This window comes from Culicoides brevitarsis, chromosome 2, assembly GCF_036172545.1.
Source record: "Culicoides brevitarsis isolate CSIRO-B50_1 chromosome 2, AGI_CSIRO_Cbre_v1, whole genome shotgun sequence".
NCBI classification, from domain to species: Eukaryota; Metazoa; Arthropoda; class Insecta; order Diptera; family Ceratopogonidae; genus Culicoides; species Culicoides brevitarsis.
In genome coordinates, this window is record NC_087086.1 from 23,844,416 (window position 1) to 23,866,488 (window position 22,073).

At 31.3% G+C, this 22,073-nt stretch overlaps 4 protein-coding genes across 4 annotated transcripts; 3 read left to right on the plus strand and 1 right to left on the minus strand.

Annotated features, from left to right (window-relative positions):
• Positions 1-1,889: 1,889 nt before the first annotated feature.
• On the plus strand, positions 1,890-3,919 carry LOC134831917 (sarcosine dehydrogenase, mitochondrial-like). The gene is made up of 4 exons (XM_063845755.1): positions 1,890-2,126; positions 2,218-2,502; positions 2,562-2,756; positions 3,277-3,919. The coding sequence occupies exons 1-4, from the start codon at positions 1,895-1,897 to the stop codon at positions 3,873-3,875; spliced, it is 1,311 nt and encodes a 436-aa protein (XP_063701825.1). The 5' UTR covers positions 1,890-1,894; the 3' UTR covers positions 3,876-3,919.
• A 173-nt stretch (positions 3,920-4,092) lies between these two features.
• LOC134831916 (sarcosine dehydrogenase, mitochondrial-like) lies at positions 4,093-8,105 on the plus strand. The gene is made up of 6 exons (XM_063845754.1): positions 4,093-4,303; positions 5,251-6,701; positions 6,752-6,894; positions 6,961-7,522; positions 7,581-7,757; positions 7,808-8,105. The coding sequence occupies exons 1-6, from the start codon at positions 4,180-4,182 to the stop codon at positions 8,027-8,029; spliced, it is 2,679 nt and encodes an 892-aa protein (XP_063701824.1). The 5' UTR covers positions 4,093-4,179; the 3' UTR covers positions 8,030-8,105.
• A 907-nt stretch (positions 8,106-9,012) lies between these two features.
• Positions 9,013-9,734, plus strand: LOC134830568 (protein SGT1 homolog). The gene has a single exon (XM_063844094.1). It carries the CDS (start codon positions 9,086-9,088, stop codon positions 9,635-9,637), a length of 552 nt encoding a protein of 183 aa, XP_063700164.1. The 5' UTR covers positions 9,013-9,085; the 3' UTR covers positions 9,638-9,734.
• Positions 9,735-9,905: 171 nt separating this feature from the next.
• On the minus strand, positions 9,906-12,263 carry LOC134830236 (GTPase-GDP dissociation stimulator vimar). Its single transcript, XM_063843651.1, has 2 exons — positions 12,197-12,263; positions 9,906-11,935 (listed from the first exon to the last, which is right to left on the minus strand). The coding sequence occupies exons 1-2, from the start codon at positions 12,201-12,203 to the stop codon at positions 10,083-10,085; spliced, it is 1,860 nt and encodes a 619-aa protein (XP_063699721.1). The 5' UTR covers positions 12,204-12,263; the 3' UTR covers positions 9,906-10,082.
• Between the last annotated feature and the right edge of the window lie 9,810 nt (positions 12,264-22,073).

The following is a 22,073-nucleotide window of genomic DNA, read 5'->3' on the forward strand; positions in this document are numbered from 1 at the left end:
AAGTCAGATTTATTTCACTAGAATTTTACACTTGATTATTTCGATTTATTCATGGAATTTTACTCAAATCCTTTATTTTAAAGCACGTGTTTTGCAAAAAAAAAATTAATACGGCCTGTCGACAAACCACAAAAAAATGACAAATTGCGTAATAAATTATCTGTTTCAACACGAGTTTAACGGGCATCATGCCCCTAATTCTCCTACAATTTACATCTTCTTTCTGTAATTCGATACTTTCTTGATCATATTTAATTTTTCTTCGGATTTGAAAATATCCTTGCACACAGAACATGTGTCTGTTTGGGTTAAATAAGCATGTAAAATTATATCAATATGAAGAAATTTACGGAACGATTAGTATTAATGACGGATATTTGTTATAAGTATTTAGTTCATTTCTGTTCCTCGTAAATTTAATTATTAATTGACTGTGAAAGTCTAGGAAGTGTGTTGATTTATTCAAATTTATCGTAAAATTTTTATAGTTATCGAGTCTTTTTTTTTGATATCTTGTAAAATATTTTTTGCGTCGCAAATCATAAATTTAAATATCATAATTAAAGTTATTTAAATGAAATAAATTTATATAAGCGATTTTTAGAGCCATCACTTTTATTTAGAGCCATTTGATTCTTCTCTGAAATATTTTGCAATGAAAAAATTTGAACTAATCTTGTCAAAATCGATAATCTACAATAAAATTGCGGTTTTTATTTTTGTTATTTTTTAATCTTTATCAATATAGGCCACCTTTGTGTTATTTAATCATAAAATCAAATATCAACAAATTAAATTTAGCTCAAAAGTAACCAAATATTGAAAATTTTACAACTTCTAGAAGATTCCGGAAGTCTGTAAGTGTAAGAGGTAAATGAGTTTCCTCGTTAGATCCCGATCATTTCTTAAAATAAAGTTATCCTACTGAGTAGAAAAAAAAAATAAAAATTTCCTACTACATTTTCTTACTTTATTGATTAATTTTTTTAGTAAAATTTGTAGAAAAAACAAATAATGTTAAAAAGTTTTTTAATGTGATTAATTTTTGTCAATTAATTGAAATAAAAAATCATGAATAATTAAAGTTTACATTATTGTATGATATACAATTGGAGAATTTTAGGTATTAGAAAAATTAATTATTTACCAAAATGTTACTAAAATTATTATTTTTTATATTTAAGTTTGATTTTTAAAATTAATTCAATCATCTTTTTTTAAAGTTAAAAATACAAAAAAAAAAAATTGATGGGAAAAAAATTAAAACATAAAATTTATACGTTTAATTTAATTTTAATTTCAAATCTAACTTATGAAATAGTATGAAATAGTAAAAACCGAATTCCGCTTCAAAACATTTTTGTTTTGTAAACAAAATACCATCAAAACGCTCGACACACGTGTAACTCTTTGTAACTTTCAAAACGAGTTACACACAAATTTTTGTTAAATCTCACCTTCAAATTGCAATAAAGTTATTCTCTCTTCTTTTTGTGTTGTTTACGTTTTTTTTTGTGTAACCAAAGTATTATACAAAACTTCAATATGTTTAAACTGTTTACCATCACACATTGTTGTGTACCAGTATGAGTGACATAATAAACCAACATTTGGACTTGAACTACACACTCTTCAAACTTGAAATGCAAGAAATCAAAACAAACAAAAACTCTCACAAAAATATTTCGTTGTGTGTACTTTTTCGAACCATCTAAACAAGCACTGGACTCTCACAAAGCTTATCTCTTCGAAGAAAAAAAAAGTTCGGGCTATAAAATTTCGGTAGATTACTTTGCGTTTATCGCGCGAGTATCGACAAAGTTGGCTGCTATACACAAAAAATGCAAAGCAAAGAGAGCCGAATATTTCGACTTCGGTCAGTTGCGTTATAAACATGCTACGAGTCAGGTCACTTATTGCGTTCTTGCCGAAAACAAAGCTTTACGGGACGCGCCTTTTAAGCACAACGAGTGGTGGTGTTGCTGAGCCAAAGTTACCAACGACCGCTGATGTCATAATAGTTGGTGGAGGCGTTACGGGTTGCAGCATCCTCTATCAGTTGTCGAAGAAAGGCGTTAATGCGGTGTTGCTCGAGAGGGGAAAAATTACTTGCGGCACTACATTTCGTTAGTAACTTAGTGATAATGAGTGATAATCGCGCGCGCTAACGACTTATAAATTAACGAAATGCTAATGAAGTTGATATTTTGTTTATAGACACAGCTGGTTTAATATGGAGTTTGCGACCTAATGCCCTCTGCATGGAAGTTCTGAAGACGACGAAGGAAGTTTTTCAGGAATTGGGTGCCGAAGACGTTGGTTGGATAAACAATGGAACCCTTTTCTTGGCGCATGACAACAAGGAAATGAAAGAATTTGAAAAAATGAGTACTTTTGCGAGGAATTTCGGGATTGAGAGTCATGTAATGGGTGCCAAGGAAGCTACAGAAATGTTTCCTCTTTTATCGCCAGACTCGTTCAAGGGCGCACTCTTTTCGCCTAGTAAATTTTAATTTGTTGCTGTTAGTTAAGGGCTTTGTTTAATCTTGTTTCGTGTGTAGGTGATGGAGTAGTTGACCCTTCGATGTTGTGTAACCAGTTGGTGAAAAAATCCAAAGCTAATGGTTGTAGTGTCGTTGAAAATTGTCCAGTGACGAAAATTATTACGACCCAAACGCTAGATGGTGGACGCAAAGTGACGGGAGTCGTTACTCCGTATGGCGATTTGATGTGTGGACAAATCATTAACGCAAGAGGTAAGTACTTAGGCTGCTCCAAATTTTTTTTTGTAACTTTTTGTTCCTCTCGCCATTTGAAAAATTGGCGAAAATCTAATGGCGTAAAAAAAGTTTAATTTTGATTTTTCTCATTAAAATTTATATTTCAAAACATATTTTTTTCTTAAAAAATTTTTTTCATAAAATAAAAGTAACCTTGATTTTTTTAAATTTTTTTTTTGACTTAATTGATTTTTTTTTCATGAAATATTCTGATGATAAGTACCTAATATAATTTAAAAACAACAAAAAGTTAATAGTCTAAAATAATATTTTTTTTTTAATTTTTAAATAGAAATAAAAAATAAAAAAAATAATATTTATTCGCTTAAGTACTTTTCATACTAACAAGTATTTCAAAACCCATTTTTTATTCCCCCCCACAATCCAAAAAAAAATGTTGGGACAAAAAGTTCAAAATAAATTTGAAGCGGCCTAATTTTTATTAATAAAAAAATTCAAGGTTGCCCTTCACTTAATAATTTCCTTTGTTTTACAGGTCTTTGGTCACAAGAGCACCTTGCACACGCTTCATTTCCCTTCACTACGCTCAAGCATAGCTACGTCGTTACCGAACCCATTCCCAATGTGAAACGTTGTCCAAATGTCCGCGATCACAATAATTCCATTTATTTCCGCGTGCAAGGCGATTCTCTGATTGTCGGAGGCTACGAGGAAAATCCCACAGTTGTGAATCCCACACCACCGGAGGACTTTCAATTCCAGCTCTACAACATGGATTGGAACACCTTCAATCCCCTCATGAGCAGTTCGATCAAATTATTACCGAGTCTCAATAAAACTGGCGTCAAAAGTACCGTTTGTGGTCCGGAGGCCTTTTCCATGGATCGAAAACCTCTCATTGGACCTGACAGGATAGTCCGAGGATTATTCCACTCGTTCGCTTTCAGCTCGAACGGCATGATGCTGAGTGGCGGTTGCGCCGAACAAGTGGCCGAATGGATTGTCAACGGGGAACCCAGTTTAGATATGAGTTCGTACGACATCGAGCGATTCGCAGGAAATCTCGATCGGATGTACGTCCAGCAACAATGTGTCTCGAATTATGCGAAACGTCCAACGGCGAGTCTTCAATGAATTAAAAAGGAGGTTTATTGTTTTTGTTAATTTTAATAAATAATTTCTATCTTATCATTTTACTCGGTATCTTTTTTTTGTTTTTATTGACCTAAGCACAAAAGAGATAACACCGTGCGATTTTTTTTTATATTTTCTCACTTTTGAGTGTTTTTGATTAAAAAACATTCTCATGAAGAAGAGAGATCAGTCGTACGCGAACTTTTGTACAAACAACAGCGAAATTATTAAATTCTGTTTTTTTTCGTGATTAGAGAGATTTATTTTTAGAAGAAAAATATTGTAAAGGGAAGTAAACACAAGCATGTTGAGACTTAGACAAGTGGCAAAAACAAACAGATTTTTGGGAGTTAGCTCAAGAAAATATGGATCTGAGCCAGCTTCAACTGAAATTAAGCTCCCAACAGAGGCTGATGTTGTTATCATTGGTAATTTTTTTTCCTTTGTGTTTATTAGGAACAAAATATTCATTATCTTGAATGGTGGTTATTCAATCTACAACAAAATAAGGGTATTCCAAAAAAAAATTCTGTTTTGCGTTTTGAAATATAGGTAAATCAAGGGGGATATAAAAAATTTAATGAATTAAAAAAAAATAAAAATAAAATAAAACAATCTTTTGAAATTCGATCAATTTTCATACAAAAACTTTAATTAGGGTATAAAATAATATATTTTTTTTTGCTTATTGTTAAGGTTAGTTTTAAATGTTTTTATTTAATTAAATTCACTTCAAGAGTTCAATTTCATTAAATTCTGGCTATTTTAATTTAATTAAATTTAATTAGAATTAAAATCACCTTAATTAAATAATAAAGTATTAAATAAATAAATAAATTTTTTAAAAAAAATATTAAATAAATGTTTAAAAAAAATAAGTTAAAAAAATAAATTTAAAGATTTTAAAATTCAAGAAAACAAATCCGACTCTTATATTTAAATTTTAATAATATTTTTGATAAAAATGAAGAAAGAAACACCCCAAGTGTCTATTTGAGGTTCATTAAAGTTCAACAATTATCTTGCTTTTTTGCGTCACTATATTGCTTATCACTAAATGGAATCCTTTTTTGTCACTGTTCGTTATAAACAAAAAAAAAAGTTTTCTTAAGAATCAAACCGGATTCAAAATAATCTTGAGAGTATTTTTAGCCGCTCTACGCGAAAAAAGCAATTTTATGTCGATTATGACATATTTGAATCAAAAGTAGAGACAAATAATGATTATTTATAAATATTGGCTTTTTCTCCTGATAATAATATTTTAAAAAAATGATAACGTCTACGAAGTTCATTTACTGTTCAAACGAAATGAAAAACAATAACAAAATGTAAATATTTCCGTGATGCTCTAAAATTTTGTTTTTGTTTGCAGGTGGCGGCTCGCAAGGATGCAACACATTGTACCAACTGGCAAAACGCGGATGCAAAGCTGTGTTATTAGAAAAAAATAAGCTCACATCTGGCACGACGTGGCATACGGCGGGTCTTGTATGGCGTTTACGTCCCAACGATGTCGAAATTGGACTTCTTGCGAGCACTCGAAACACTCTTTTGAACTTGGAGAAGGAAACGGGACTCGATTCCGGTTTCATCATGAATGGCGGTTTGTTCATTGCTCATTCCGAAGAACGGTTAAATGAGTACAAACGACTTCACACGTTAGGGAAATGCTTTGGCATCGAATCGCACGTCCTTTCGCCCGAGGAAACGGTGAAACAAGTTTTTCCTTTGCTCGATTACAAGGCATTCACGAGTGCTTTGTACTCGCCAGGCGATGGAGCAGTAGATCCAGCGATGATGTGCGCTGCCTTGTCCAAGGGATCGAAGGATTTGGGTGCTCAGTTGTTTGAAGATTGTCCGGTGGAGGAGATTTTGGTGGCAAAAGACGAAATAACGGGACACAAAAAGGTTAAAGGTGTTCGTACGAGTTTCGGTGACATTCGAACGGACTGCGTTGTTAATGCCACGGGTGTTTGGGGACGTGATTTGACGGAGAAACATGGCGTTTACTTACCTCTTATCCCCATGAAACATGCATACACCGTTTCCGAGCCGATGGAAAAGATCCGCGGAATGCCCCACGTTCGCGATCACGATTTCTCGATCTACTTCAGAATTCAGGGAGAAAGTATTTGCATGGGTGGCTACGAGGATAATCCAATTTTGCTGGATCGCGTGGAGAAAGATTTCCATTTTGGGCTTTATGACTTGGATTATTCCGTATTTGATACACACGTTCGTGGTGCTGTCGAATTGTGTCCTGCTTTGGGCATGGTCGGTATCAAATCAACCATTTGCGGTCCCGAATCTTTCACGCCCGATCATAAGCCCTTGATGGGCCCAGATCCACGTCTCGATGGATTGTTCCACAATTGTGGCTTCAATTCGGCCGGCATGATGTTGGGAGGCGGTTGCGGCGAACAAATGGCCGAATGGATTTTGCATGGAAGACCGAGTGCGCACATGTTTGCTTATGATATTCGGAGATTTACGCCGCGTCAGACGAAAAATATTGTCTGGGCAACGGAGAGAAGTCACGAGGCATATGCCAAAAATTACAGTATTGTCTTTCCGCATGACGAGCCACTTGCTGGGCGTGATCTCATCCATGATCCGTTCCATAAAGAGATGGTGCAGTATGGAGCTGTTATGGAAGAACGACAAGGTTGGGAGCGTCCGGGATATTTTTTGAAAGAGGGGTCGGCAGTTGTCCAAAGTTATGATTGGTATGGCGCATACGGGCATAAGAGGAATTTCAACACGTACTACGAGGAACAACTGAAGTCTGATTATACTTTTGGCTTCCCGGATCATCATGATTTGGTAAGAAATGTCATAAAACCAACAAAAATTTGTCTAAAAATTTCTTTTAGATCGGAGAAGAAGCTATGACGTGTCGGACAGCTGCCACAGTTTTTAATTTGAGCTATTTCTGCAAACTATTCCTTACTGGAAAAGACGCTCAGAAAGCCGCAGATTGGATTTTCACCGCTGACATGACAAAACCAGTTAACAAGTAAGGATTTACTGGTCCTTTCATAATTTGAACCATCAAAAATATTCTTAAATTTTAATTTTTTAGAACAATTTACACGTGTGCTCTAAATTCGCGTGGCGGCGTCGAGGCTGACGTGACCGTTACACCACTCGATGCTGGTTCCGGTGAGCTGCATGACCCCATTTTCAAGGGAAAGGGCTTTTACATCATTGCCGGTGGTGCAAGTGCCTCACACACCATTGCCCACATGCAAGAGGAAATTCGTCGAAAGCAATTTAATGCCATCGTCACAGATGTCACCCAAGAAATGGGAGTGTTGTCTGTACAAGGACCAAATAGCAGAAAAATCTTACAAAGTTTAACCAGAATGGACTTGTCGGATGAGTCCTTGCCTCCAAATTCTGCGGGAATCGCATCAATCCATTTGCATAACGGACGCGAAACGCGCAACGTTCGTTTGCTACGTGTGAGTTTTGTTGGCGAGCTCGGTTATGAATTGCACATTCCAAAAGAAAACTGCAACGAAGTTTACGAGACTTTGATGCACGTTGGCGGATCATTTGGACTTCGTAATGCCGGATATCGATCTCTGTATTCACTGAGTAGCGAAAAGGGTTACCATTTATGGGGATACGATTTAAAATCTGTAAGAAAAATTAAGCGTAAAAAGTTAGAAATTTAATTGAAAATTTTATTTTTTAAAGGATGACACACCAATCGAAGCGAATTTAGGATTTACATGTCGTGCAAAGGGCGATTATCAAGGAAAACCTGTCGTCGAGAGACAATTGAAGGAAGGTGTTACCAAAAAGATGGCTTACTTTACGTTAGACGAGCAAGTTCCCGTCTGGGGACTCGAGGCAGTTTACCGCGATGGACAAGTATGAATTAAAATTTAATTTAAACTTGTCTAATTGATTAAAATTCTTAGATTGTTGGTCATTTGAGACGTGGTGAGTACGCTTACATGTTACACAAGCCACTTGGACAGGCCTACATCAAACATCCAGAAGGAAAAGTTGTCGATAATGATTTTATTACGTCGGGCAAATACCAAATTGAGATAATGGGACAGCTCTATAACGCCGAGTGCCATTTGAGAAGTCCTTTTGATCCTAAGGGAAAGAGAATCAAGGGTATCTATGAATATTAAGCAAAAAATGAAGTGAAATGAGGAATAAATGTTAAAAATTATTTGTTGGTTTTTTCTGCGGTTTAATTCAATTTTCTCCGGTTTTGTAAAAAAAAACAATCAGAGGGAAAATAAATTAATTCAGCTGATTAAAAAAAGGAATAAATCCGTACTATGATATTTAGACTTAAAATATTTTTAAAAAAAACCATCAAAATAAATAAAACCTTTTTTACCCAAAGTTAAGGCCGCTCCAAATTTATTTCGAACTTTTTGTCCCAGAAACTTTTTTTCAAAATTGGGGGTAAAAATTCAAAAGTAAAAAAAAAAAATTTTGAAATACTGTTTCATATAAAATGACAAAATTTTAACAGTTTTTTGTGATAAATCAATATTTTAGTTGATTTTATGGTATCTACATTGAGATTTGATAATTTAAAATTTGTCTCAGAGCATTTCAAGTTAAAAAATTAAACAAAAAAATTTCGTAAAAAAAACTGTCAAAAAATTTTGAAAAATAATTTTTTTGAAAAAAATTTTAACGAAGAAAATTCATGTTAAAATACGATTTTCAATACAAAAATTCTTAAAAATTTAAAATATTTTAAAAAATTTTGTAAAATTCCTTGAAAAAATATGAAAAAAGACCAAAAAACGGTCAATTTTGATGAAATTTTTAACTTTTTTTTTATTTTGCCCCATTGGATTTTCGACTTTTGAAATGGGGCATAGGACAAAAAGTTCAAAAAAATTTTGGAGCGGCCTAAATAGAGAAAAATTATTTGCAAATTCTAAAATAAAAGAAATAAAATGTTTTAAGTTACTTTTTATATTATTTTTTTTTTTTGCAAATTTTAATTAATTTAATTAAAAATTAAAATATCTACCGTTACCACTTCCTTTCATTCAATTGAAGAGCTAACGCCAGACCGGAATAGCGTTAAAATTCAATGGAACGTTCAATGCCTCCTCGTGTGATTTTCTTTTATTTCGGTTGAATCATCATACGGCAACTCGTAATAGTAAATGGAAATTTACCGATTTCCTTTATCCTTCTAGAAAGGTCTGCGCTCTGCAATGGCTCCGAAATACGATTTCTACCAGACGGAACAGAAAGTCGTCGTCGACATTTTGCTGAAAAATGCAAAAGACAAAAACTACCAGCTAACAATTGACGAGCAAGATGTCCATTTGACGGCCGACGATGGAATTGATCTCACTATTCGGCTCTTCAAACCTATCAACAAAGCAACTTCGACGCACAAAGCCTCACCCAGCAAGATCGAGGTCATCCTGATGAAGCTCATTGGCGAGCAATGGCCTCAGTTGGAACGCGAAAAGGACGTGAAACCCGTAACGACTCCGGCACGCAAACAACCAAAGGACTGGGACAAGTTGGCGAAAGAGGTGGAGAAGACGGAGGAAGAGGAACGACAAGGAGAGGCTGCCTTAAATGCACTCTTCCAGAAAATCTACGCGGACAGCAACGAGGAAACGCGTCGTGCGATGAACAAGTCATTTATGGAATCGGGCGGCACAGTTCTCAGCACCAATTGGAAAGAAGTGGGCGAGAAGCCAGTTGAGGTGAAGCCGCCAGATGGTTGTGAATACAAGACGTTTGACAAATGATCGAGCTGCTTCTCCGCCTGATGTAAATCTTAATTACTCATAGATTTTATATTTCAAAATGCTGCGTAAATATATTTAATTACTTTTTTTCGTGAAATTTTCTTTGTTTTAATGAGGCCATTTCGAATATTTTTTGATCTCTTTGTCTCTTGTCCCATTTAGAAAATCAAAAATCCAAAAATTGAAAGTTTTGTAAAAAATTTCAGGTTTTTCAAGATTTTTCTGAAATTTTGAAGAATTTTAAAAAAAATCTACCGATTCACTCATAAGAATTATTAATTTATTGCAACTTTTCTAGATATTTTTTCTTATTTCTTACAAAATACAAATGTTATTAAAGTTAGAAGGTAAAAAAATTAATAGCTTTATAGATAAATGCATTCTTTGCTCACAAGACTCGTTTTTTAAATACTTTTGTGTTAATTTCGTTTAAAATTTCATTTTTTTAAAGCGTACAATATTCTTTAAGACTAGGAATTGCCTTAATCAATTCGTCCAAATTGAACTCGTTCAAATGACTCAGCAGCTTCTCGGAGTGTCTCAAATGTGCCAGTAGCGTCCGAAGGTTCTCGACAATTTCCTTCGTCATCGTATCCGCATTGCGTGTAATAAAGTTGGAGATTTTGTCACCGATATGCGACTCGATAAGGATGTCATCCAGCTGGACGCCTTCCGAAGCGTTGCGCAAACACGTCACGGACAAGATACACAAGGCGATTAAAGCTTCATTTTGCATCACGACATGCGAGCTGCTAAGCATCGTAACGAGCGAATTGACAGCGTCCGGGATCTGGATGAATTTGTGCAGATTTTTGTCATCGAGTTTCGTGCCGTCAGAAGTTTTGTCCTTGTACGCGTGTTTAATCAGCCAGGCAATGAGTCTTAGCGATTCTGCCGAGACTCCGGCATGATAATCAATCGTCTTACTCCAGACAATTAGCTGCTCGATCAGTTTTTGGTTTTGCAGTAATTCCATGGCGAGTGACTCTTGTCCGTCAATTGTCATGCGCAACGTTCCGAGCAACTTAAATACGACCGGTGGCTGATGAATGTCGAGCATCGGTAAAATTGTCTCCACCAGACCGTCCGAAACGACAGCTGCCTTGTTTGGTTTCGGGATTACGAGATTTCGCAAAGCACTTAGCAAAGCGTGTTGCAGTCGCATATCGTCTTCCGTGCCATTGTTCTTCGCCAAGATGGCAATTAGGGTTTTCATGATGCCCCGTTCCACCATGTCGGTGCAATGTGAATCGGTGCGGGCGAAATTTCCGATTGCCAGGACCCCGGTCGTGAGGAGATCCATGTCGTAAGAATCGAGCCACTTTTCGATGCGACCGGGAAACGGTGTCGTGTAGAGATAATGCATGGCATCGTCACCATTGAGGATGAGAACAATTAAATCACATGCGAGTTTGAGGAGAGCACGACGACTTTCGTCTCCGGCACCGGATTTCTTGAATTTTTCCAAGAGATCGAATAGCGTGTCGGCAACACCTTCTTTCGCCAGACAATATTTGACGTCATCGTTCTCCGCTTGGCACTGCAACAACTCAAGACACATCTCGCCCAGCTCTGGATTATCAGATTTTCCCAAAATTTGCACCAATAACCGCACCATTGGAACATCGAACGTAATTTCCGTCAATTCATTGAGAATACTCAATGGAGGTAGAATGTTTATCAGTAAATCTTCATTTTTCTCAACAGTATCGCTGTTCACGACTCCCTTCATAATTTCCTGAATTCTTTGTACGAGTTTCATTTGCACGGCTTGTGCGGCAATTTCTTCACTTCCCACCAGATAATTCGAAATTAGTCCGCATCGCGTCTTGATAAAGAGAGTCCATGTCTCCTTTGGGACTCCATCGTTCTTCACATCGAGTAAGTTGAAGAGCACCCCAACTTTGGGACTAATTAGCAAACGGGCCTTTTGATTCTCGTAACACAAATTTCCCAAAGCACGACACACCTGGATCGTCAATGCCAAATTCTTGCCGTCGCAATTCCGTTCAAGGATTTTTAGCAATTCCGCAACGATTGTCTCGTTCGAGAAACTTTCGCGTTGTTTGTTGTTTTTCGTGATTTCCGCAATTGTTTTGCACAGAGTGACCTTTGAAGTGTCATCGCCTCCGCCGTCCTTCAGCAGTTTCGTGAACACTGCCGTACACTCGATTTCGTCGAATTTTTGTGCGCTTATCGCTTGGATTTTCTCCAGCACTTGTGAAACGTTTCCTGGTGGTGAGTCATTCGCTACCCGGCTCAGTTCCTCGAACGTGTCGATGGTGTCTTTGTCCGTATCTGAAAAGAGGAAGAAAAATGCCATTAGCCGGAGAGATTAAAAATTTGGCAGGCACTACAGTAGCAATAACGCTTGAAAGTGAACATTGTTTGGTTGGTCTTGCGAGAGGTGATTTACACAAAAAGGCAATAAAAAATATTGATTTTTTCCGTGGGCTGAATCACAACGGAATCGAGCACAGTTGATGGACAAATGATGCGTTTTTTCCACCTTTGTTCGTTAATTGCGACGATTTTCACGGCGAAAAGATGTTTACTTACCCGACATGCTCTGGTTTAAATAGCCAAATTTTAAAAATAAATTCCCGTGTTGTAGTGTTGATGTTTGATTTTTAGGCCACTCCAACTAAATTTTAATAAAATTTTTGAGGTCCATATCCTGTTTGGAGCCCCCAAAGCGGAAGTGCGGTCACTTTTTGAACTAAAATTGAGTCGGCTGAAAGTGATGACGTCACTAGATGGCGCTGCAGGCACCAGGTCCATATCCTGTTTGGAGCCACCAAAGCGGAAGTGCGGCAGAAAAATGAAATTAATGAATTTGAATTAGCATGTCGCGATTTTTTGAGGTGTCGACGAGTGGTGTAAGCGACTGGTAGTTTGTAAATATGATCTGCGATTCGCTAACTGATTTAATTTAATTTTTGTCACTTGTAGAGTTTAAAAAGGGAAAATTTGTCAGTAATTTTTCACGTGATTAAAATCGAATATTTAAAAAAAATCCATTTTGATTAATTTTAACATAATTTTCTCAAACTTTATTGATATTATATAAGGTCAAACCATAAAAAATAAATAAATAGTTTTAATTAAATTTTGTCACCATTGAAAATCTTAAGAATTTACAAATCAACTTCTTCTTTTACTATGTGGGACAAGGTCTCCCATTCTTAAGCCACAAGTATCATGATGGCATTCCGAATAACAACAAGAATAAATGAGCACAAATTTCAATCTAGTTTGAGGGATTTTGTGCGTTCGTATGTAGAGTTTTGGTGTAAAATGTGTGCAAAATGATAACAGATTTTATTCAAATGAGATGATTCACATATACATGCGTCTGATTTTATTAAAGACAATATTAAAGAAATGTACCATAAAATACCACGAAACGATATTAAAATATAATTGTCCAAGAAATCATCGCAAAATAAAATTGAAAAATCATGTTATCATGCAAATCTCTTTATTTCCAGGAAATAATTTTCATTGTCACCACAAAATTCACATATTTCGTCTTTTTATTGCGAATGGAAATTTACTAATGGAATAAGCTGGCGTACTTGTAATGTCGTGGATAAACATCATTAGAATTTGAATTTATTAAGTAAATATACAAGTTTAGAACATGTAATTTGAATAAATTTTCTTTTGATGGTATGTGCGATTGGATAAAATAAAGTGTGTAAGATGAAAATTTTATTCAAGCTAATCAAAAAAGTACTTGTCAAAGCACAAAAAAATATCTAGACAAATTATTTTTCTTTAACTGTAGGTATAAGATAAAAAATTAACTTTTAAGCATTTTAAATGTTTTTATTGTTGTTTTTTATTTACAGCATAGAAAAAGATATCTGCAAATCTTTTTTCGGATAATTTGGAAATGTATATAATTAAGTAGAGAATTCATTATAAGCAGATATAAAAATATATGCTAAAATTAATATGGCATAACTAAAGATTTGTAAAAATTAATAAAAAAAAAAATAAAAAGTTCTAAGTAACTTTAATTTTTTCCGTCCCTGTATATTATTTTCCCTGCTTTTTTATCTTTATGATTTTTTAAAACACATCTAAAACAAATACTGAAGATAATCTTACCTTTTTCTTTTCTAAGATTTGCTTTCTTAATGGAATCATCTGTTTTTTTTTTGTTTTGTAAATAAAAACATTTTGTTAGTTTATGCCAATCTTACATTTTCTCCATTTTATTATATATATTTATCTTTTTTTTCATCCACTGTCTTGTTCTACAACTCCTAATACAGATTTATTTCTTCATTCCAAAAATACATTTTTCTCAACAACAAAATAGTTATTATTATCATTTATTGTCTTGTTACATCAAATATGTTTATATACTTTATTTTTTTTATTATTGTCAAGTTTATCAATAATATTTTACTTTATTTTTTGTCGGTTTTTATTTTATTGTCGGTTTTAGTTTTTTTTTTGAAGAAATACTCTTTTTCAACTAAATCTACAAGGTGAGACAAAAACCAAATATTGGTTCAAAAAGGGATTCTAATTAGAACTCACAAATTTTTCGGAAAAATTTTCTATTTCATATTTTATTTTTTGTTTCATAACTAATAAATTAATTTTATTTGCGAGTCCTTGTTTTTGCATTTTTCATCAAATTTTTCAGACCGTTCTCATATTTTAAAATGTTCTTATCCATATTTTTGTTTTGTTTAACATTAAATAGACACTTTTTTTGTTTCTAATATAAAATTCCTAGCATTTCATTTGTGAAACTACAAATACAACTATGTTTTTCATATTTTTTTTTGTTTAACAGTTATATCTTCTTTATGTCAAATATTTTTTGAAAGTTTTTTCAGCATTTTTTCTATAAATTAAAAGTTCATCTAAATCTTTAATAGCTAAGTATTTTTTTTATCATATATATTTTTATGTATATATGTTTATTTTTTTTTATTGGTTAAATATGTTTGTTTTTAGAATTCAGTATTTATATTCATATATTTTTTCTTTCATTAAAAACTACATTTTCAGTAACATCATGTTTTTTTTAAAGCATACTTGTTTTGTTTTTCACTAACAGGTATAAAAAGCATTGCATGTGTAAAATAATATCAAAACAAAACATATATTTAAGTTAAAATCATAGAAAAAGTCTCAAACACTAACTTAGAACATCATTTACAAAAAATGGTGTTTAAGTTTGGAACCAGTATCTGAGAAACTTCTCTATATTTTTAGTCAAAACAATAAAACTGAATTGTTGTGATGCTTTTTGATTGATAGTTCATGCTAAAACAGATAACAAGCAACAAACTCTCTATTCAATATAATTCTATAATTATTTTTTTTTTGTCATTCAACATCCAAAAAGCAAGGATAGGCAAATATTTTTTTATGTGCTCTCACCTTTGGACATCAAATGTATTGACAATATATTTATTTAATTCCTATAAATCTTTGTTTTTTTTACTAAACGTGTAATAATAATGATAATGTGTATACTGTATATCATAATATGTGATGTGTTTTCACCCTAATAATTAGTGTTGTTTTTTTATAAGCAACAGTTATAATACTCATATTTTTTTTTTATTTTTTTGATAGTTAATTTCGTTCGTTACGAAATTAATAATAATAATTTTAATATTTATTGTCATTTGTGTATTTTTATAGTGTATGTAGAAAGTGTCTTGTGTGTGTGTGATATGAGTGTTTTTTGTTTTGTTTCAGAAACCTGTCGAAATGTCACTGTGCCATAATCTGATTTTTTTGAAATCCTTTCATTTAATCCTTTTTTCAATAACATTCTTCAAAATATAGAATGTGAGATATGTTCTTAATGATATATAAATATTTTTTTTTCAGATTCATAAAATTTTGCAAAATATAGCAATTATGTGTATCAAATTGCTAAAACTAATAAAAAAATTAATTGAGGTAGCCCAACATTTTTTATTCGCAATCGTCGTACAAAAACTCATAAATCCTCACTCGCTTGAAATTAAGATTTTTTCAGATAGTTTTTGTTTAAATCAAAAGTTTTATAAATTTTAAATTTTTTTATTATTATTTGTGCAAATACACTTCAGTTAAAGTCAAAAAAAGCTTTCGATATAACATATAGTTTGAAAATAACTCAACTGTGGGTCCTTTGCTTTTTACCAAATTTTGAAAAAAAAAGAATTTTTTTATTTCTTAAAAGCTTTTGCAATTTTTGTTAAATTATTTGACTTAAATGGCCTTTTCTTATGTTTAAGTTAAGAGTCATTTTTTTGTTTTTAAGTTTTATAGTCTAAGTTGCATATATCACAAAACATATCAACTGTTTACGAAAGCAAAATCATTTAAAACAACAATATATGTAAGTTATTTTGAAATAGTTCATTCGGAAGGTGTTTAATTTGATAATTTCATAATAGATTTGATGTGTATGAGTTACGTTCACAAAATTGATATTTTACTTAGGATTGTATATGTGATATGATTAATTTCAAGATATGAAAATATATTTACCGGGTTGCATAATTTAGATCATAATTATTTTGATCTGATTTAATTCTAATTGTAAATGAATTTTTGAACTGTGTTATTTTTTTTTATCAGATTAATCAGATTAATTTTGATCTTGAGTTTAGGATCATTAATCTGCTAATGATAATATAAATTATAGTTATTTAAAATAATAATTAATTTTCATTCAATATTTAAATAGAATTTAAAAGAAAAAACAGTTTCACTGGTTGTACTGGTAAAAGGAACATTCATAAATTTTCTCGTGATTTTTTTCGTTCTTTAAAGTGGAAGAATTTTTTCTTGTATTATATTTCTTCCTTTAATTCTTTGATTCTGTTTGATAGAAAAACATTCAAGTTTCCCATTTTTTTTCATATAAAAAACGTTGAGTGATGCATCAATTTTTATGTACAATATAATTATAACAAACAAGGCGTCTCCACTTTTAGTTACATATTTTCGCATTTTTTTCTTTTTGCGTGTTCTTTTTTTTTATAAAAATATCTCTCTCTCTTTTTTTTATGACATCCATTTTTTATTATTATTACGTTATTTATTGTCTTCTTATGTCATATTATTATTGTAACTACTTAGATGCAAACAGCGACCAGTTTTGTATTTGGTGCATTCCATTCTAAAAAATACCGAAATCCCGGATTTTAAATTTACCTATAAAAGTACAGATCTTATTACCCTATCTTGATGTCCATCCGAGAATAAGAAACTTTTGCTAAGACAACATTTATTTTCGACTTATTTTAAAAATTTTTATCAATGGTTCAAAATTTTTTAAAAACGCAAAAATATCACATTTTTGGCTTTTCTGACCAAACAGTTCGTTTCCAACCATATGTTTCATGGCAAAAATTTATGTAGTCGAGATGACAAACAATCCTGGTGAACAAAAATTTTAAAATAATAAAGTTGAAATTTTGACCTTTTTTTCGCTACACGGATTTTTCGATAAAAATTTTTTAAAACTATCATAAAATTTTTAAAAATAAGGGTAAAAAAATTTCGCCAAAGCAAAAATTTCTTCTTTTTTGATGGACATCACGATAAACTATTCAGTTTTTCATTTCTATAACTGTTTTATGAAGAAATCGGTAAAAATCAAAACCGTGATTTTGGTATTTTTTAGAATGGAATGCACCATTTATATTTATTTATCATATATAATGTAATTTGACTTATCTTGTCCACTAACAGGGATTTCAAATTCGATACAACCAATAAAGTGCTCGTTAGATTTCCTGTGTGAAGGAAACATTTCTTATAAATACTGCTGATATTCGCCCACCTGAAGTTGAGCATCATTTATCAATTTATTATATTTAATTGTTAAAACTATCATAATTGTCACAACTCTATTTATTTTATTTATCTATTTTTTACGTTAAAAGCATCTAAATGATAATTTTTGGGAAGAGGATTTTCTCCGCACATTATTTATTTATTATTTTACGGAGTTTAAACATACTTTATAAGCACATTATTTGTTTATTCTTTTGTGCAATGACCAGCATTACCATTGATATTATATCAATATTTTATTACATTTTCGTATTTTTTTAATAGTAGAATTTCCATAAAAGAAAACTTTTCGAAAATGCAAATAAAAATTCTCTTATGAACTAACATTCAAACATTACATGCAAACTAACACTCCAAATTTTACGAATATTTATATTTTACGTTGTTATTTCTATTTTCTTTGTAAGTGTATTCATTGCGTAGCTATTATTGTTAATTATTATTTATTTGTAACAAAAAATAATCAGTTTGATATTCTATTTATGTTGAAGTAGCATTAATTGACAAGGGATAAAATTGATTTCCTTCTGCAATTTTGAATTGTTGTAATGGCTATAATTTTTAATGTAAAGATATTATGCGAAAGAGGACTTGTTTCGTTCCAGTTTAGTGAAAAATTATAATTTTTTAATCCTGCTGTGTACTTGACCTAATTAAGATTTTTTTATATTTAAATTTTTACAGTCGCAATTCAATTTTTTTTTTCAATTCATTCAAGTATTAAAAAATACTTTGAAAACTTTAAAAAAATAACAGTAAAAATACAAAATTTTAAGAAAAATAAATTTTTTAAAGATTTTTGTAGTTTTTTAATAAATAAATTTGTAATTTTATATTTTTTTCCACAAGTATTTTGTGCTTTGGATTTTTTTTAGAAACATATTTGAATATTTTTTTTTATTTTTGAATTGATTTTAAAATTTCTAAATGAACCAAAAATTTTTTTAATTATGATTTAACGTGAAAATTTGAAGAAAACTAAAAATTCTAATCATAAAAAAAAAACAAAACAACGCTTAATATTAAATCCAAGTGACTCTCTTAAATAAAAAAAGACTTTTGGCATGATTTGATTGGTTTTGATGAAAATTAAAAAAATGTACTTATTTTAATCAACTTGCACATTATTTAAAGTGCTCTTTTACGATCAAATACATCAGATTTTCTCTGCTTCCTTATTTTAAATAGCTCTTTTTCGTCTTATTTTATTACATTGAGCGATATATTCACAGTTACTTGATATAATTCCAGTATAATATAGTTGTGCGTATCATTATTTCTAACAAATATTTTGAAAGCTTAGAAACATTTTTAATCCTTCTCCATTTAAACCTATTTAGTGAATATCATGTATAAGATGAATATGTCTTTTCCTTTTTGGTTTGCTAATATGTCATACAGCAAACTACTATGCGTATTATAATAAATGTTGACAAATATTTGGAGAGCATTTGAATATCAACATTCAACATATTTTGTGGTTTTAAAATTTTACATGTGGCATCACTTAAAACAATATCGTGTTCTGTACATTGTGAGTGTTTTATCAGTGATTTTTCGTTTTTGCATAACAGGAGGAAGTAAAATTAATGTTCCTTAAAAGTGGACGCAGAGCCGCATTTAAATAAACATAAAGAACTTTACCATTAAATTACCCAATAAATCAAAAATTTAAATTACATTTTTTGGGCGTCAGGTTTGCGTGCATTTATTAGAGAAATTTGAGCAAACAGCGACGAGAAGACGACCATGAAATCGGATATCAACGAGTTCAAGGCCAAAATGATGTTTTCTTTTTCGCTCCTCGTATTCGTGATATTTAATCCTTGTCTCTCATTTTTTTTCGGTTGTATCATTATTATGACGATCATTACCGTAATGATGCCTTGCAGCAGTTGTGATATCCATTTACTTGTGCTGCACACGTATATTTTATACTGAAATTTATATGATGACAGGACACGGGAAATCGGTTTTTGGTTCTTGTCTCATTGGCCATGAGACGTGGCCTAGACGCCCAAATAAACGAAAAAAATTTGTATAATGATATAATTGTTTGCACAAGCACGTAACCGGGATTTATTATGTAAGACAATTTTTTTTCTATATTTTTGTGGTTAATGCTTAGTGATATTTTGTGACAGCCACCACCTACGTAAGGTTCAATGTCAGGAACTTTGAAAAGGGGTTAATGGAATAAAATTGTGAAGTCGTGGCCATGCGGTACGGTGGGTAGAGATAAAAGAGCTGGATTACATTTTTTTGAGCTAAGTTACTTTCGCTTATGCCTTACAAGGAATTTCTACATTGCTAATAGGTGGAAATCTCATCTAAAATCTTTCGTCGTAAATTCGTCGCATCTTTTTTTTCATAACGTCAGGTCACCACTTTTCTTTAATATTTTCTTCTTTCATCTAATTATTCGTTTAAAGCTCAGATCCATGCTTTTTTAATTATAATTATTTTACTTATCAATTAATTTATTTATTTTTTCGTTACATAATAACCATTTATTATCATAATTTAGCTTACATTATTCTACGGAGTTGTTTGTAGTGTCCTAATTATGTATTCTCGTTATCGACTAAAAAGGGTTTCCTCTCAACAAATTGTCTCTCTTGACAATTAGGTAGAAAACAAACCTCGTTTCGAAGAAAAAGCAATCTATTTTTAACATTTTTTAAACGAAGCGCAATAAACAAAACACAATTTAATTTAAAGCTGAAAAGCAAAATTTGAAAATTTAATTTTTTGATAAATAGTAACCACAAATACTTTAGGGAACGAAAAATAAATTATTTGTCTGGCATATATAATTTTGTCATGTCAGAATTGTCACCATAAATATTTTATTGGATATATAAATGTGGTAAAATTGGAAGAATTTCATTGGTTTTAGCTGATGTAGGGTGTCATGTTTGATTGGCAAAATACATTTTCAATACCAAAAATTGTAATTCCCTGCATGATATTGAACGTTTATTTAATTTTGTGGCATTCCGATTATTTTAGAGATTAATTTTATATATAACGAAAAATCCAGACAAAAATTATCCTTATTTCTACTTGAAAAAAGTTTCTAAAAAAGGTATTGAATAATAAAAAATTGTTGAAATAATTGCGAAAGATCCAAAATCTTTTGCATATTTCAATTTATCTTATAGTAAATTCGTTGAAATACCGCGAAAAATATTATTCGAGGTAATTAAATATTTACTAGGTACACATACAATATTTTCTAAGAAGGATGATTGAAATATGTATCATGAAACGTTCGAGAAAATTATAAGCAGATTAAAAACATTCTAAAGTCAATGAAATTTTTCTGTTGTTAATAGCAGTTTTGCTGCATTGAATGCAGATAAAATTCGATTGGATTTTATTGATTAAATTTTTGATACATGAAAACTATTTGAAGCATTTTTTGTTGCTTCATCATAAAAAAATAAGTATACGAAAAAAAATCTCTCTCGTTTATAGAGACTTACTAAAAGGATATGAATAATAAGCGATATAAAATGCATCGATCAAAGTTAAATTTATATTGAATTTAATGATGCAGCTTATTGAAAATGATAATAAACAAAGAACTTCTGCATGCAGAGGAAATTATAATCAATCAAGGCCGTAAAAGTCTGTTATTAAATTTTTAATCGTAATTATTTTGATTATATTATTTTACTTCATTAATACCGGCGTTTAATCCGATTTCGCGGAAGTGTCGATATGATTGACGGTAAATAAATAAAATAAATGCGAAAAGTTATTGGGGTAAAAAAAAAGTTAAAAATTTCATCGAGAAGCCGTTTTAAATATTTTTTAAATATTTAAATGTGCTACAATTAAAGTTTAAGAATATCCTCTAAAAATATTTTTTTCATTTTTTTTAAGAATGTATTGAACAATTATAAAAAATTGCATCTAAGATGAAAAAAGTATTTTAAATCTCTTGTAATTTTGTTTTAAAAAATTTTGTACTTTATTTAAATTTTTAAAAATTTTATATAAATTTATTTTACTCAAAGTAAGATTTTGTAAGTTTGCAAAATTAAAATTTGTTGAAATCCTACTGAAATCTACTTAACAAGAATATAAGTTAAAAATAAATTATTGAAAAAAAATTATTGAAAGAAATGATATGTTATGCAATTCTCTATAACGTACACTACTCCCTCTCTTATATCAACCTCTCTTATATCAATCCTCTCATATATCAATATTTTTTCGGAGTTGACAACCTCTTATATATCAATAAATGCTGTCAAAATTGATATTTTATTGATATAAGAGAGGTTGTCAATTTTTTCGGTATAAAGAAAATTTTTATTTTACGAGAAAATTGTTCTTTTTTAAAAGAAATTAAGTTCTAAATATTTAAAAATCAATTTTAAAAGACGCCTTTCACAAGAATATCGAGTAAAAGTCTAGATTTTCCTTGAAAATCAACCCTCCCTCTCATATATCAATTTTTCTCATATATCAACTAAGTCGTCCCCCAAAATGTTGATATCAGAGAGGGAGTAGTGTATTCTAACAAAATTCATCAAGTATTCACTTCAACACCAAATATCGTAGTTTCACATTGACAAGATTTTTATTTATTTTG

Excerpts from the sequence above, each read along its gene's own strand:
- LOC134830568 (XM_063844094.1), top strand. The coding sequence starts at position 9,086 with ATGGCTCCGAAATACGATTTCTACCAGACGGAACAGAAAGTCGTCGTC.
- LOC134831916 (XM_063845754.1), top strand. The coding sequence starts at position 4,180 with ATGTTGAGACTTAGACAAGTGGCAAAAACAAACAGATTTTTGGGAGTT. Across the intron at positions 6,702-6,751 it reads TCCCGGATCATCATGATTTG|ATCGGAGAAGAAGCTATGAC; the intron begins GTAAGAAATGTC and ends AATTTCTTTTAG. Across the intron at positions 7,523-7,580 it reads GGGGATACGATTTAAAATCT|GATGACACACCAATCGAAGC; the intron begins GTAAGAAAAATT and ends TATTTTTTAAAG.
- LOC134831917 (XM_063845755.1), top strand. The coding sequence starts at position 1,895 with ATGCTACGAGTCAGGTCACTTATTGCGTTCTTGCCGAAAACAAAGCTT. Across the intron at positions 2,127-2,217 it reads TACTTGCGGCACTACATTTC|ACACAGCTGGTTTAATATGG; the intron begins GTTAGTAACTTA and ends TTTTGTTTATAG. Across the intron at positions 2,503-2,561 it reads GGGCGCACTCTTTTCGCCTA|GTGATGGAGTAGTTGACCCT; the intron begins GTAAATTTTAAT and ends TTTCGTGTGTAG.